Source organism: Ambystoma mexicanum, chromosome 5q, assembly GCF_040938575.1.
Source record: "Ambystoma mexicanum isolate Mex_15411 chromosome 5q, UKY_AmexF1_1, whole genome shotgun sequence".
Classification (NCBI taxonomy): Eukaryota; Metazoa; Chordata; class Amphibia; order Caudata; family Ambystomatidae; genus Ambystoma; species Ambystoma mexicanum.
Genome location: NC_090933.1, coordinates 110897915 through 110915797, shown reverse-complemented (window position 1 = coordinate 110915797; position 17883 = coordinate 110897915). Strand labels below are relative to the sequence as shown.

General features: G+C 50.4%; 1 protein-coding gene across 2 annotated transcripts in view; it reads left to right on the top strand.

Moving 5' to 3' along the window:
• The window catches only part of HJURP (Holliday junction recognition protein), a 967877-nt gene that overhangs the window by 846512 nt on the left and 103482 nt on the right, over positions 1 to 17883 (top strand). For both annotated transcript variants that reach the window (XM_069620625.1, XM_069620626.1), the window contains one exon: positions 5010 to 6739. In XM_069620625.1, the coding sequence (XP_069476726.1) occupies positions 5010 to 6739 (1730 nt within the window). The remainder of the gene's footprint in view (positions 1 to 5009; positions 6740 to 17883) is intronic.

Genomic DNA, 17883 nt, shown 5'->3' with positions numbered 1-17883 from the left:
ACAGCCTCGTCTTTCTCCCTTTGTTACAAGAAATGTCTGTCTGTTCACCCTGTTGCCCCCTTTTCACAACGGATGAATTAGACAACAGTTGAATTAGATGTGATAAGTGCCTTAATGCAGGGAACCATAAATCGGGCATCCCTCAAGACTGCTACTAATGGATTCTTTCCTCCCACGGATTCTACATATATGACCTCCTTAGAGCAGCTGCTTTCTGGAAACTTTTCCACCGACAGGGGGCACAAAGCTGGTTTGCATCGGCTCCGTACGACGCCTCTATGTGCCTGTGCCGGGTAGGACGTCTGGGCCAGTATACATAGCAGCGCTGCGCCCCATGACCTCAGTTCCCTTTTTCCATGCACTCTGATAATTGGGAACACGCTCGTCAAGCTTATAGAATGTTTCTAATAACACCATGCCTAATCCAAATAAGGCCATGAGTTTTAAGCTGTGTGTGGAATGCGGCTGACAGATGTCGTTCTCAGATCGGCACTATATCTGCCTATACTGCTTGAGCAAGGACCACGACACCCAGGTATGAGGGTTGTGCCAATCCATGTACCCGAATGTCCTCTGGGAAAGGACAGTGAAGATTTTCACCTTCATCCACAAGGCAAAGGAAGATGTCGGCGATCTTTGTCAAGGTCGCAAGGCGCAGATCTGCACTCCGAAGATCAGACGCTCCGCGCAAGAAAAAGATTTGCAAGAGGTCACGCTCCCTGAGTGGGTCTCAAGCACCAGTATTCGTCGTCTTAAAATAAGAGGAAACCCCACTCCAGGGGTGCGTCAGAGGTACCTTTTTCCAACCAAATCCTCCACTCCGGAGGATTGGGGAAACGTCCTCCTGAAGATGCTAGACAGCTTCACCCAGGCGCCGATAGAAACAGCCTCAGCGCCGGTCTCACAGGCAACGGTGCCTTCGGCTGCAGCACCGCAGGGGCCCACTGCGTCTGTTGCGACTGGCAGGGCACCCTCAAGGGACCACCCTTGCACGCCTATGGGTGCTAGGGCCTGGCCCAAAAGGAACCCGTCATAGCTCATCGCCTACAGTCTTTGCCTTCGGGCGTCACTTTGTCGGCCCGACGTTGGTGCCTTGGACACTGCAGTTCCACAGGAATATGCCCCTCTCCCTATGGAAGCTTTTATGTCTAAGATGTATGTGATCTATGACTGAGGAGGACCAGATCCCCTTTGGGCAGAAACTTCTGGGCTTTAGGGAAGTGACGGATTTCCCAGAGCAATTTTACAGGGAAGGTGAGAATGTGTAGGCACTGGCAGAGGACCTTCAAGGAGAAAAGCGTCGTTGACACCTCCCCGGAAATAGATTTCTTGCCAGATTCCACCCCGAGAAAGCCCCAAACCGCGTTCGAGCACTTGATGGCAAAGGTGGCCAGTAATTTGGGTTTTGGTCTGCTGCATCCACGTCCAGAGTGCAATATGAACTCTGTCACATTCTGGATGAGGCACCCAAAAATGAGACGCTTCTGCCCTTCAATGTGGCTGTGGAAGCCCCTGTGCTGGAGGCGTGGGTGTTGGGCAGAATTATATGCAGTACCCTTTGGAAACACCACACACAATTAAGACTATAGTTGACAGTACAATTCCACCTTTGGCACAAGCCTGTACTACACAGTTAAAGTGGTAGCAGTAGCAGAGCAGCTAGACTGATCTCAGAAGTAAGTGAGCAGTATCAGATAGTTACACAAAGGACAGCAATTACTATGATTCAGGCAAACACTGACTCAAGGTTTTCAAGTAAAGGAATATACATTTATTTCACTCTTCAGTTGTATATTATTACACTATTATAAGCATTCTAAAAATCACACTTTTTAAAAATGTTTTTATTTTAAATCAAGGTAGGTTGACAAGCATACATCGTAAATGGTAGCAAAGATGTGTTAACCCCCAACCCCCTCCCTTTGGGCCCGTCCCCCCTCCCTCCACTCCCCTGCCAGGCCTCCACTCCCCGTGCCCTCCTCTCTGCGGCCTCATAGTTTGTGTCCCCTTTGGGTTCCTCCCGGGTTCCCAGGGTCCATCGGGCATTGATAGGCTTATAGGTCAGGGCGGGAAATCGCTGGTCATATTCCAGTACAGTATGTTCTGGAACCGGTGAAGGACCCCGGCCTTTGCTGCCGTCATCTTTTCCGCTATCAGTATGTCCCATAGTTTTGTCCACCAATGAGCTAAACAGGGGCCGTCCAGGGACTTCCAGTAGCGGGCCAGCACCGATTTCCCGGCTAAAAGGCATTGGGTCAACAGTTTCGCCTTATTCCCGAAGCGTGGGTAGATCGCCGGGACTGAGACCCCCAGCAGAACGGGGCCCGTCTCCAGTGGAATCGTTGCCCCCGTGATTTGTGTAATTGTCCCCAGGCATTGTCTCCAAAATCGCTGGATTTTCGGGCATGTCCACCACATGTGGAAAAAGGAGCATGGGTGGCCACATCCTCTCCAGCAGGAGGGGTCTACCCTGGGATTCATGTGATGGAGCCTAAGAGGGGGGTAGTACCACCTCAACATGATTTTATATGCACATTCCCTATTGGTGACACAGGAGGACGAGGAGTGTGCTCGGGTCCAAATGTCTACCCATGTTTGGTCTTCTATCGGGTGCCCCAGGTTGGCCTCCCACTGGGCCATGCAGCGGGTTCTCTCGACCAGGAAATCGCCCAAAAAGCGTCTGTAAAAGGTAGATATCCTACCTCGAGATGGGGGGTCCTTGAGCGATAGTTCCAGTGAAGTCGGGGCGCGCGTTGCTGCTTGTAGGATTTGGGGCTGTGAGCACCAGTGGCGCAGCTGTATGTAGGTAAATCTGTCCTTTTCTTGAAGTTGGAACTTCTCCTTGCATCATTCGAACGTGCATGGCGCGTTCCCCTCGTACATATGTTCCACAGTCTCAAGGCCACCCTTGATACACCACACCACACCACTTCCCTGAAATTCCAGACAAGTTAAGCTCACAAAATTAAGTGGTAGCAAAATGGCACTCCAGCAATTTAAAAGATGGATCCACACTAACAGGTATATTCTCAAGGCAAGCGAACAAAAGAGACTACAATAATAAAATCAGATAGAAAAGGCTTATGGCCAAAGTCAACGGTTCAAAAGTCTTTTGCTCAAGATAATACAGTTCAGGGTAGTTCGCGGTAAAGTTGGTGGCACGGTTTCCAGATGAGATTGGTTGGTAGAAAAGTTAGTTCAAAGAGAAGAGAAGGACAAGCCACCGGATTGGAGAAAGATTTCAAACACTTTCACACGGCTGAACGAAATGCACAACCGGATTTGCACAGTACCTTAAAACGGAGAGGGAGCTGTAGCTGAGGCAGAAGTTCCTGGTAGTTCCTGCAGGCTCGCGGTTCCTGAAGCGACTGTCGGATTGATCAGAAGTAGGAAGACTGGAGGGTCCTGCACTACCCAGGGAAGAAACCAGCAGCAAAGCAACAAATAAAAGGTGCGCTCCTTAAAACCCAAGGGGTCCTGGCTTGCAGTTTGGGTGAACTGGTTGTTCCCACCAGCTCAAGGGAAGAAGTTTCCTGGAGGATCGTCGCATCCTGTAGATTGACGAGGTGCAGGTGGGAAGAGCTGTCCTGCGCCATCTGTTTCAGTAAGGTAAGCTCCACGCTGTGGAGAATCTGTTGTCTACCTTTTTTAATGACAGTTTATTTTAGGTGGGTAAGGTTATATGCGGTAACTTATTCCTACTGTACATATGCATTGTGTAGTATGTTGAGGGTATATTACATTACATTCTCACCGCCGTCTCAAGTGTTACTGCTATACAATCTATTCTAAGCATGTGAATCCATGAAAGATCCAATGCTGGAGAAGGGAATAGGTCCTTACCTGTAACTCCATTTCTCCAGCATTGGTATCTTTCATGGATTCACATGCGCCCGCCAACCTCCCCGGAATGTAATGTATTTAATTGATAAATTTAACCCTTCCTACTTTGGAGGGGCCGAAATCTGAAGGGGAACCGCGGGGGCGGGCCTCTTATACGGGGACGTTCTACGGAGCATGCGTAGGCGGGTCCTAAAAGGACATAGATAGGACACAAAAGTGTCAGAAGTTTTCCGATTGGAAAAGGCTATATATGTGTACCGAGGGGTCCCAGTCTGACGACGGGGAATATTCTAAGCATGTGAATCCATGAAAGATGCCAATGCTGGAGAAATGGAGTTACAGGTAAGAAACTATTCCCTTCTCTCACAGCAAACAGCACAGACTTCACGACACCTCAACAACAATCAATCAAAACATAGATCGCAACAACAGCACGCTAGGACCCGCTTCGATCCTATATGCACACCCAAGCTCAGCGCATGGTGAAAACCGAACTGAAGCTGCCAGCAGTACACCACCTCTCACTTTCCTACGCCCTCTTCACCCACCAAGCCACCCCCCCCCCACCTTTTTGTTTACAGATCTGCCTGAACGCCTGGAGACCAACTCCGTTGGTGACAGTGCGCTATATGAATACCTTTAACATTAACATTTCCAACTGCACGTGTTGTGTGTTCAATAAATGTTTGTTTCTACTGAATACAAATGTAACTGACCTTCTTAAAACTGTTACAAAACAGCAACCTCAGGTTGAAGTTTGAACAGAATATTCTTTTAACTGTACAGAATTTTAATGTTGGGGTGCTTGCAGGCCCACACGTATAAAACCACTACAATAAACCAGTGCCTTTTAACCTCTGTGAAGGGGCGATCGATTAAGTGCCTGATCATCATGTCAATCTTTTTATTTTATTCTGATTCTAAAGTTTGTTTAAAGGTCTGGTAAAATGTACCACCACCTTACCAGTTTTCTGTTTCCTGACATAATACACTATGTTGCTATTTTGTTATAAGTTTGAATCATAATTCTTCCCATATATAATTCTCTCTATCCAAACAACTGTCAGGTAAGAGTTTCCTTGTAGGTTTGTATAAAACGTGCAGTATTAACATGTTACTTGCTAGATGTGTATTGGTAATACATTCCAAATGTCTTGTTTTTTTAGATTTCCAGAATGAAACTATGAATAATATTGACTGTCAAAAGAGTAACGGAGCCTTCTACTTTAGTTTTTCACCAACTAAACCTACAAAGAAACCTACTAGATTTCATGAAACACTTTGCAATTCTTCTGGATACTGTTCATCTGACCAAAAGTCCCTTGAGATTCTGAATGTCGAGGAAAATGAAAATGACTCTATTTATTCAGCAGATGAGGATTTACCTGCATCTGACAGATCCATGAGCTCACTTGGGGATCTATATCCTGCACTGGTAGATCAAATCTACAATTCACTGCATAGTTCGTTTGCAAGGCAAACAACCAGTACTTGGGAAAAAACTCATAAAACAAAAGGTCAGTCCTGTAAAAGACCCAAATTAAATATTTCACGCAATAGGCTTCCTTTTCAATATAGTTACATAAAAAGGAGAAAAAAGCTTAAATATTCACGATATTGTTTGCGTAATAAGTCTTGCAGTTCCATTAGTGACACTGAAAATGTGAATGATGTGTCGCACAGTGATTCTATTAAAGAGAAAGTTGAAGAATCAAGGTCGTGTTTGGTCAACAACGATGTCTCTCTTACAGAAAATTGTACATTCCCTAATGATGATTCAAGCGTAACACTTTGCAACAGTGTACAAAGTCTTGCAGCCACGGAAAAATATGAAGAAGGGTTGTCTGGGTTACAGTATGCAAGTAAAAAGGTGGACAATGAAAAATCACTGATTGCAAATGTTCAGTCCTCCCTATGTAATTCTGCTGTCACCCAAAAATCCCAAATGGCTGCTATTACTTCAAGTGTTGCTTTTGAAGGGAAAGAGTTCTATGATAATTCAAGGAATGGTATTCCGAGATGCAAGTACTTAAAATCTTTGCAGCAAAGTGTGTTAAACAAAACCTTCACAAAACTGCCATTTTCGGCCTGCAAATCTGATTTCATAACTAAAGAAGACAATCAAGCTGCTTCCATAATGGAATGGCAAAGAGAAGATAACCAAAGTTGCCCAACTGGCCTGCTTGGGGGAGAACTGCATAATAAAGTTGACTCATCTGACCTCAAAATGAGATGTACTTTACAGACAAGGAAAGTATTAACTTTGAAACCTCTGAAAGAGATGCCATTAGTTGAAACTGAAAGAGCGTTTGATGAAGTTCACAGGAGGTTGTGTTTAGAAAACAGTGCAAAACCTCAATTTGAAAGAACATTTGTTAATTCAAAAAGCTTTAATTCCTTGGAAAAGTCAAATCCTCTAATAAGTTCTCCCTTCTATAAGAAAGTAAAGCGGAATAATGCTCATCAAGATGATGACCCTTTGATGCCAAGTTGTGAAAATCTGAAAGAGATGCCATTAGTTGATACTGAAAGGGCTTTTAATGAAGTTCACAGGAGGTTGTGTTTAGAAAACAGTGCAAAACCTCAATTTGAAAGAACATTTCTTAATTCAAAAAGCTTTAATTCCTTGGAAAAGTCAAATCCTTTAATAAGTTCTCCCTTCTATAAGAAAGTAAAGCGAAATAAAGCTCATCAAGATGATGACCCTTTGATGCCAAGTTGTAAAAGACAGAAAAATGAGCCTTCCAATTTAAATTCTATTGATGTACAGGACTACTTGTTCAACGGAGCGCATTTGTGTCCTCAAAAACAGATCCTGCAATGTTTACCTGTGAATGCTGCAAGTCCCTCAAAAGAATGTTACATTGGCAACTCTCCAAATATGCTGTTTAAAATGGTGAGTACTTTGAGATTGTAAACTGCAAGTAATTGATGCAATGAAGTTTGTTGACGTCATTCATATTTAAGCACCGTGTTTTATTGCATTTTGCCCTTCCTTTCATTAGATGGTCAACCTTTTGCTGCTTGGAACATCTTAAAAACTGTTTTTAAACATTATTTTTTAATGGAACTACAATTGGTATATGTACATATTCATGTATTTTCTGATTTTCAGTTACAATTGAACACCACTGATAAATCCAATGGATTGTTTCCTCTCGCGGATTTCTCATCTATGAAATCCCTATCCAAGTGCAGCTGTTCCCTGGAAACTTCACCACCAGGCAGCGCAGCGTGGCTCTGCCTAAGCTCCACATTGGCTCCGCCTGAGACCTCTTCGCACCCCGCACTGAAAATGCCGTGGCCAGTGTGTGTGTATATATATATATATATATATGTGTGTGTGTGTGTATATATATTTCTGAGGCTTGTGGAATCTGCTTAGATCACATGCTGTGCATAGGCCGACATCTAGTGGAAGCTGCGGAGTATTACAGTTTGTTTTTCGAAACTCGAAAATGGGCGTCGACACAGGGCGTGCCAGTAATACTATCCCTAGTGTGACGTCCACTGTACCCAAGATCCCTCACGCGTCTAGGATCCTCAGATTGTTTTTTTCCACCATACTCGTCGGAAGCATTTTGCGGAGTCCCCTGGCCTTAGCCATACTTTTGCTAAAATTTAAAATAATAATCTATTGACATCCTTCCCCACCCCAACGTCGAACTTGGACACTCGACGCCGGTTGGAGAAGAAATCGACCGTCGGCTGCTGCACGACGGATTTGGGCCTCGGAAGGTTGCTGGCCTCGGCCCGGGCCTGGTAGGCCGCTGGCCTCGGCCCTGCAAGTAGGGAGAGTGGGGGGTGGTACATACTCTACACTCTTGGTATATAGGTACACCTTATACATTTCCTACGCTTACCAGCCCGCAGCCTCAAGGTGCGTATGGAGGGTACCCCTTTTCAATTCTGCCCCAAGTGCAATCGCAAATACCCTTGGGTCGACAGGCACGCCACATGCAATCTCTGCTTGCCGAGGGACCACCCCGAAGCGAACTGCAGAGCGTGTAGTAGGTTTAAACCTAAGACACTTAAGGACCGTTCGACGAAGCGTTGGGCCCACCACGCCAGGCAGGCGGCCATGGCAGCGGAGGGCGCCTTCAGCAATGGCAGCGACGCCGTACTTTCGGACGGCGAGGGCATTACGGCGTCGAAAGACAGCCGAGCGCAGGTCCCCGACCTCGGAAGGTCGTCCGGCAGGGTGGCTATGGGGAAGACCCCCGGCGACACAAGCGCTTCACATACTACACACACTAAACACACTAAGTCCAACCGAGACTCGACAACGTCGAGTTCTCGGAAAGAGGCACAGACAGAACGGTCCGATTCGGTGTCCTCTGGGCGCTCTCGATCAAGATTGCCGCATGACTCCAGGCAATCATCCACTCTTGCCAAGAGTGCCTCGCTCCCTAGGCTAACAGAAGTTCGATCGTCGGAAGACGACTTCCACCCCCAGGCCGCGCTCCAGGAGTCGGAGCCCGCAATTAAAGCCAGCGAGGCCCCACGCTCGAAGGACAGGGACACCTCTCCCGATCCTCGACGCCAGGCGTCGAAAAACTCCGGAGCCACTAAGGGACAGGGAAAACATTTTTCTACGCACGGGGAGGGGGGGAAACAGCAGAAGAAACTACCTGTACATTCTTCCACACCTGTGAAACACTCCGCCCCCCCCCCCCCCCCTCCTAAACAGACAGACAAGCCCAGGTCTGCTGATAGGTCCACAACCAGCAAAGCTACTCAAGATAAATCCCATAGACTTGCTGAGAGAGTCATTCCCAGTTCCAAACAATGGTCCAGTGAAGACATAGATAGGGTCATGTCAAGAATGTCTTCTTTGGCGGATTTATATGATAAAAATCCAGAACATTTCCTCTCGTATGATCCACAAGGGGCCACACCCTCAGGCTCTACTGATCCTATCCCCCCGAGTAAGAAGGCCCGGTTTGAAACTCCGATGAGGTCTGAACCCTTCGAGGTACAACCTTACGCAAGACCATACTCACGGTATCAAGGTGAGGCTTCCTTTTGTGAAGACCAAGAATTTGGTATTATAGAAGAGCAAACCGGGACGGGCTACTATGGGGATGATGAGGACCAGGAAGAAGAAGAGGATGACCCGGAAACATACAGAGTAGATTCCCTGGTAGAGAATGAAGCCCCGGTTACCGACTCCCCGGTCGATAACCAACCCCTCCTAAATGAGGTTCTCGCTCGCGCAGCAGAACATTTCCACATTGACACCCACGGTGTACAGGAGGAAAGGGACTTCGCAGAAGAGTTAGTGGGAGAAAGGAGGCCTGTTGCCCAGACCATCCCTATCCTTAAATCCATTCAGCGGAGAATAGATCCGTCCCTGTTGAACCCAAGCCTCACCAGGGCAGTCAATCCCAGGGTTGAAAAACTTTTCAGGGCGGCACAGTCTGACCCTCTCTATATAAGAGGACATCTGAAGCCAGACTCCCTAGTTGTCACCAACACTCGTAAGAGGGCTGGGACACCCTTATCTTCGTCAGAAGCTCCTCCTGACAAGGAGAGCAAAAAACTATACGGTTTCGGCAGGAAGGTAGCCTCAACGTCCGCCTGTCAAGCAAGGATTGCTAACTCCACCACCCTGTTGGCCAGCTACAACTGCCATCAGTGGGAAGAAGTTGCGGCTATCATAGCCTCTGCTCCTGAACCGTTAAAGGGCCAATTAGCTCGGATTTCCGCAGAGGGTAGAGCCGTGTCTGGTTGCATTTTGAAAGCAACCTTCGACGGTGCGGACAACGCAGGCAGATTGATAGCAGAAGGTACTGTTATCAAGAGACATGCGTGGTTACGGCAGTCTGGTTTTAAGGCAGAAACACAGGCATCATTGTTGGACAAACCGGTGGAAGCCGATCTGTTTTTTGGTAAGGCAGTCGAAGACGCACTGAAAAATGCAAAGGACGAATACGAGACACTCAAATCCCTTGGCCAGTTAACCAATAAACCCCCTAACCAGAGAGGGAATAGTAATTTTCGTCGCCCACACGGCCAAAATTCTCAGAGAGGATCTAACTATTCCCAGGGGCAGGGTACACAATGGAACAACAACCAACAGTCTACCCAGGGTTACGGCAGAGGTAATAGGAGAGGTCATGGTAAAGGCAGAGGCAGCCCCAGCAAGGGAGGTGGCACGCCTCCACCAAAGCAGTGACGCTCAGTTCAGGGTCCCTTCTCACGCAACCCCAGTAGGGGGGCGCATTTCAAACTTCACCCAGGCTTGGGAAGGGATCACATCAGACAGATGGATGCTGTCAACAGTATCCACAGGATATTGTATAGAGCTACTGCAGCGTCCCCGGAACCATCCTCCACGACAAAGAGTACACTCCTTAGAACATCAGAAGATTCTCCTCGAGGAGATCGCCATTCTTCTACAAAAGGACGCGATAGAACTCGTCCCGGGACACCAGGTAAACAAGGGTATTTATTCAACTTACTTCCTTGTGCCAAAGAAAGACTTGCCAACAAGTATGTCAAGCCCCAAAAATTTCGTATGACCACGCTACAAGAGGTAATCCCCCTCCTAAAAAAGGGGGATTACATGGCAACCTTGGATATGAAAGATGCTTATTTTCATATTTCCATGTTCCCAGCGCACAGAAAGTACTTGCGCTTCAAGGTGGACAATCGCCACTACCAATTCAAGGTACTGCCCTTCGGGATAGCTTCAGCACCAAGGGTATTCACCAAGATACTGGCGGTGGCGGCTGCACACCTACGCAGGGAGGCAATCCCAGTGTACCCTTATCTGGACGACTGGCTCATAACGGGGGAAACCCCAGGAATTTGCAGGACAAACATTCAAACGACTATCGACCTCCTCCACGAGTGAGGCTTCTCAATCAATGAGAAAAAGTCGCCAAACACCTCAAAACAATTCCTAGGAGCAATCCTGGATACCCAGGAGGGGTTGACCTTTCCTTCAGAAGAAAGAATTCGGAATATACTACTGCAAATTCCGCATTATCAGTCCGGTCAACTAATAACGGTACGCAAAGCAATGCGTTTACTGGGCATGATGGCGTCATGCATTTACCTGGTCCCCCACGCGCGCCTGCGCATGCGTCCCATGCAGGAATGGTTGGCGAAACAGTGGTCTCAGGCAATTGGTCAGTGGGACGATCTAGTGGTCGTTTCAACAACACTGGTACAAAGCCTTCACTGGTGGACAAGAGCGAATCTTGCACAGGGGAAACCCTTTTACGATCCTGAAGTACAGGCAGTAGTCACTACAGATGCATGTCTGACGGGGTGGGGAGCTCACCATCTCCACCACACAGCTCAGGGTCTCTGGTCTCACTCAGTGGCCAAGAACCACATCAACCTGCTAGAGCTCCTGGCAGTATTCAGAGCGCTTCAGGCGTTCGAGCCCCATCTACTAAACCTGTCAGTGCAAGTCTGGACGGACAGCACTACGGCCATGTTCTACCTGAACAAGCACGGAGGGACTCGCTCGCCAAATCTGTCCAAGCTTGCCCAGAAAATCTGGAGATGGGCACTCAGACGGAACATCTTCCTGTCATCACAACATGTTCCAGGAGAGCTCAATTCCCTAGCGGATGCTCTGAGCAGAGACTCCCTCCCAGAGGAACACGAATGGGTTCTGCACAGAGAGGTCGTAGAAGATATCTTCTCTCAGTGGGGTTTCCCCACTATAGACTTGTTCGCCACAAGCGAAAACCGACAATGCCCAGAATTTGCATCCAGGTTCCCCCAACCAGACTCCCAGGGGAACGCCCTGTGGATGAACTGGTCAGGGATGTTTGTGTACGCTTTTCCACCAACTCCTCTCATCAGGAAAGTGGTGAACAAGATGAACAGGGAATCAATGACGCTCGTCCTAGTTGCTCCGATGTGGGCAAGACAACCGTGGTTCCCACACTTACGCAGGATGGCGGTGTGCGAGCCCATCAAACTTCCAGCCTGGTACAACCTACTGTCCCAGCACCAAGGTCAAACAGTGCACCAGCAACCCAACTCATTGAACCTGGCAGCATGGCTCCTGAGGTCATAGAGTTTGGACACCTCAATTTGCCACAGAGGTGTATGGACATCCTAAAGGAATCTAGGAAACCAAACACAAGGCACTGTTACTTTGACAAGTGGAAGAGGTTCGTTATCTGGTGCCAGAGTAGACAAATCAACCCAGTTGATTGCACTCCTTCCACTATTGTTACATACATGCTCCACCTGCTAGATGCAGGATTGGTTTTTAGCTCACTGAAAGTACACCTGGCAGCCCTCTCGGTTTACACCACTTCCCATAGTAAGGTTTCGTGGTGGAAAGTACCGGTAGTTAAAGCCTTCATGGAAGGAGTAAAGAGACTTCACCCTCCTATTTCAAACCCACCACCAGGATGGGACCTTAATGTGGTGCTAGCCAAGCTCCTGGGCCCCCCTTTCGAACCCATGCATAAAAGCAGTCTCAAACACCTGACTTAACAAAACGGCCTTCTTAGTAGCAATTACATCCATAAGAAGGGTTAGTGAAATTCAGGCTATGTCAGTGCAAGATCCTTTCTTTACAGTTCACAAGGATAAACTGGTTTTGCGTACACACCCTAGGTTCTCACCTAAGTTTATTTCCAAATTCCACGTGAACCAGTCCATCGAGCTTCCGGCTTTCTTCCAAAACCCACAAAGCTCGGCTGAGGTGAAACTACACACCCTAGATGTGCGTAGGGCGGTCCTCTACTATGTAAACAAAACCAGACCGCTAAGGAAAACAGACCAACTGTTTGTCTCCATAGCTACAGGCAGAGAGAGGGATCACGTCTCTAAAGGTGCCATCTCGAAGTGGATTATTAACTGTATCCAGCTGTGTTACTCACTCTCTGAAAAGACTCTGCCTTTTACGCCAAGGGCCCACTCTACTAGAGGCATTGGGGCCACTCTGGCTTTCATTGCAAATGTACCCCTTGACACCATTTGCAAAGCAGCTACTTGGAGCTCTATTCACACTTTTACTCAGCATTACTGCATTGACACCCATTCCAAGGCAGATACACAAGTGGGACAAGCGGTTCTAAGACACTTATTTGCTCATGACCCTTCTCACATCCCACCTCCTTCTTCTGGTACTGCTCGCTAATCTATGCACAGCATGTGATTTAAGCAGATTCCACAAGCCTCAGAAGGGATACATTACCCACCGTAATCGTATTTCTGATGCTTGTATCTGCTTAGATTCACATGCGACCCACCCTTCCTCCCCTCCGAGAGAAGGCGCATGATTGCTTGTAGTCTTACCTTTCTGTCTATCTGCTTGGATTATCTGTACTCGCGCTACTCCTCATGCTACCTCATGTCAGAAAAAATACAATCTGAGGATCCTAGACGCGTGAGGGATCTTGGGTACAGTGGACGTCACACTAGAGATAGTATTACTGGCACGCCCTGTGTCGACGCCCATTTGCGAATTTCGAAAAACAAACTGTAATACTCTGCAGCTTCCACTAGATGACGGCCTATGCACAGCATGTGAATGTAAGCAGATACAAGCATCAGAAATACGATTACGGTGAGTAATGTATCCATATATATATATATATATATATATATATATATATATATATATATATATATATATATTTCTGAGGCTTGTGGAATCTGCTTAGATCACATGCTGTGCATAGGCCGACATCTAGTGGAAGTTGCAAGTATTACAGTTTGTTTTTCGAAACTCAAAAATGGGCGTCAACACAGGGCGTGTCAGTAATACTATCCCTAGTGTGACGTCCACTGTACCCATGATCCCTCACGCGTGTAGGACCCTCAGATTGTTTTTTCTGCCATACTGGTTGGAAGCATTCAGCGGAGTCCCCTGGCATTAGCCATTCTTTGTAAAAATATTGTTATATTTACCCCCCTTTTTCTCCATCCTAATGTCGAGCCACCGAGATTCGACACTAGACACCGAACCGGAGAAGAAGGCGACCATCGAGAGCTTCACAAAGGAGTGGGCCTAGGAAGGCCTCTGGCCTCGGCCCTACAAATAGGGAGAGTGGGGGGTGGACATACTCTACACTCTTATATATTCTTTTCTCCAGCATGGGGTCTGGCATGGATTCACATGCTCATGAATATTCCCCGTCGTCAGGCTGGGAATCCTCGGTAAAGAAAAAACCAGTATCAGTTTCGTTTCTGATCTGTCTTTCGTAGTAATAACCAATCACTGGTCTCTGCGTCATACTGACCACAGCCAATGACTGCCCTCTACCTAAGCACCGCCTCTGGCAGCCATCTTCAGATTTTTACCGCACGTTCATGTGTTGGGATCCTCGTGCTATTGCTCTCGAGCGTTAGTGCTATTTTTCGCGCTTTTTTCACAAAAAACTTCTATTCTTTCGGTCGAAAGAGCCTCAAGCTCCACCGATCCTACATCCGATCAACGGGGACCCGTGTCGGATTCGTCTGCGCCCCTCAAGGGTGAAGATTCGTCGAGCTACACTTCGGAGGACTCCAGAAGCTTCTCAGGCCCGGTCTCGGAGATGGCCCAGGAGAAGGGAAGCTCGACGCCCGGAAAGCTGTTCAGGGTCTGCCCTGGATGCCAGCTGCAGAACGTCTTTAAGGAGGACGAACACTCTTTCTGCCTTTACTGCCTTCATGAGGACAAGACGCACGTGGAGAAGGACTGTGCGTTTTGCTGCAACATGTCGGAACGGACCATGAAGGACCGCCATCAACGTCTCGCCAACTGGCTGGAGGGTAAGAGCCTGTCTGGCGAGAAGAAGAAGAAATCCGAGCGGTCTTCTAAGACCTTTGAGGGCGCCCCGGCGACGGGGGCCCAACATAAGGCTAAGCACCGCGAGTCCGCTGGCACCGGGAGCGCCGAACGGTCGGGCTCTACGGGCGCCAGGCAGGGCGCACCCTCCCCGGCACCATCAACCACGAGCCAACGCTCTGGGTCGGGTAAGAGGAAGGCCGAGCACCCGGCGAAGCTCCTGGAAAGGCCCCGGTCGATCTCTAAGGCAGAGGAGGAGCGTGGCAGTGCCCCCTCCCTCAAGGATAAGGCGGTGAGCGCACCTAGGGTGGCGAAGGCCTTGATCCATCCGACCAAGCCCTCTATCGAAACGGTCGCGGCGGCCCTGGCTCAGCCTGTGGAGGCTGCACCAGTGGTGGCGACCTCGGGGCCCAGAATCTCCCTGCCTCCTCGGAGGGAGTCTTCTTTTGTGCCCATCGATAGGACCCCCGTGAAACCCTCCGTGGGGAAGAAGGGGGGGCAGGGCGTCGTCGTAGATTCGGCCTCAACCTCAGAAGAGGAGCTGATCGAGGTCTTAAGCCACGGCCTAGGCGTGGAAGAAGGCCAGCCCGTCGGAATGGACCCCGACGCAGGTGACGACGACGACATCGTCGAGGATACCGACGGGGCCCCTGCTCGCCCGTCGGATTCCCCTCTGCCAGCGCCGCAAGACAGGAGGAACCTCTCCCGTCGGGGGATCCAGAACCGGGACCTTCTGGTGTTCCCCCTACCAAGAAAAGAAGGATCCATCCACCACCTCCTTTTCAACCGTCGCGCCCCGTCCAGCCCTCCTCCCCGTCCACCCGAGGGGATGATACGGGGACTGACACGGCAGCGACGGGTACGGACGACGAGGCATACGACGAGGATTTTCCGTCGTCGCCTCCCGCCAGGGCTTCTCCGCCCGACGAGATCGGATCTTTCCACTCCATGATCTCCAGGGCTTCCGAGCTTTTCCAACTCTGCCCTGAGGAGAAGAAAAAGGAAGGCTTCCTTTATCAGCGGCGCGAGGCCAAGAGGAAGACGGTCCTCTCAGTGCCTCTGTTGGACGACATTTGGGATGAGGGCCTTTCCCTCCTCAAGAACCCTTCCACGACGCCAGCTAGAAGAGACCGGTACGAGAAAAAGTACCGGGTCCCGGACACGGCCCCCCTGTGCCTCCGGGCGCAGCCTACCCCGGATTCCGTCGTCTCCGCGGCAGCCAGGAAGAAAGCGGGGGGGGGTGCGGCCTCCACATCGACTTCCCCGCCGGACGGCGAGGGAAAGAAATTGGATGCTATGGGACGTAGAGTCATCTCGTCGGCAGTGACGACGATTAAAGCGGCCAACGCCTTGGCTATCGTGGCTCGCTACGACAGGGAGCGCTGGTACAAGATAGCTCCCCTGCTGGATTTTCTGCCGGACGACAAGAGGGCGGAGGCCCTGGAGATCCTGCAGGAAGGTGAGGTGGCCTCGGACCACGCCATCACCGTGGCGACGGACATCGCCGACACTGGGTTCCGCCAGCTGGGCAACAGCGTTTGCCTTCGACGTCGTGGATGGCTCAAAGCTACGGACTTCCGGCAGGACGTCCAGACCAGAGTCCTGGACATGCCCTTCGACGGGAACAATCTGTTTGGGAAGACAGTGGACGATTCCCTTCAGGCCATCAAGGCGGATACTGAGACGGCCCGGGCCCTTGGAGTTCTGCAGCAACAACGGACGCCCTTTCGGAGCAGCGGAGGCAAGGGCGCCTCAGAAGGTTCCGGCGGCGGTTTCGCTTCCTACCGTCAAGCGGCCCGCTCGTCGTCGCAAGAGGCCTACAGAGGACGAGGCAAGTCTAGCGGACACCGCCGTCGTCGCCAAGGAGGTCAAGGCGGCAAGGCCGCGTCCAAGCAGGATTGAACCGGCCGCGGGGTCGGGCCCCCACCGAAGCACCCCGGTGGGAGGCCGGCTGGCGGGCTTCGTCAGCGTGTGGGAGTCCATCTCCACCGACCGCTGGGTGCTGGACGCCCTGGCCCGGGGCCACGCGCTCGAGTTTCAAAGAAGGTGTCCGCGCGTCCCCCCCGTGGCCAGGAAAGAACTTCACGTCCCTCAACTTCTCCTGGAGGTAAAGGCGATGCTCAGGAAGGGCGCCATCGAACTCGTCCCAAAGAGGCTTCGGGGCTCCGGAGTCTACTCGAGATACTTCCTCGTGAAGAAGAAGACGGGAGGATGGCGCCCCATCCTAGACCTGCGACGTCTGAACAAGTTCATCAAGGCGCAGAAGTTCCGGATGGTCACCCTCCAGCACGTCCTGGGTCAGCTGGAGGAAGGAGACTTCCTATCGTCGTTGGATTTGGAGGATGCCTACTTCCACATTCCCATCCTAAAGGGGCACCGAAAATTCCTCAGGTTCGTGGTCCAAGGGCGTCATTACCAGTTCAAAGCCCTTCCCTTCGGACTACGGTCGGCACCCAGGGTATTCACCAAGTGCCTCGCACCGGTGGCGGCGCAGCTGCGCCGCGAGGGGATTCACGTCTACCCCTACCTGGACGACTGGCTCATCCGCGCCAAGACGAGGGAGCTCGCTGGGGTCCACACGGCAAGGACCGTCCAACTCCTCACGGACCTGGGATTCTCCGTGAACTACGCCAAATCCCACCTGGTGCCCGCGCAAGTCGCACTGTTTCTGGGAGCGAGGCTCGACACAGTGTCCCTTCTGGCCTCCCCGTCGGAGGAGAGGACCAGGAACATCTTGGGCAAGGTGCAACGGATGTTGGTGGCCGACGCGGCCAAAGTGAGGTCCATCAAGTCCATCCTCGGGATGATGTCTTCCTGCATCTACCTCATTCCCATGTGCAGGCTCCGGATGCGCCCGCTGCAAGAATTCCTGGATGCGCGCTGGATCCAGACGACGGGCAGCTTCGAGGAAAGGATCAAGCTCGACGAGAGCTTCCGACGAGCGATACGGTGGTGGGGCACCCGCGCGCATCTGACGGCGGGCATGGACTTCCAGACCCCAGCCCACCAGGAGACTGTGACCACGGATGCCTCCCTGGAAGGGTGGGGAGCGCACACCGAAAATCTGCACGCAAGGGGACTCTGGCTCCCGACGGAGAAGTCCCTGCGTATCAACGTCCTGGAGCTCCGTGCAGTGTTTTGGGCCCTCCGGTCCTTCCTTCCGTCCCTCAAGGGCAAGGTGGTGAGGATCTTCACCGACAACACCACCACCATGTTTTACATCAGGAAACAGGGCGGAACCAGGTCCCCAGCGCTGTCCAAGGAGGCGCAGGACCTGTGGCATTGGGCCG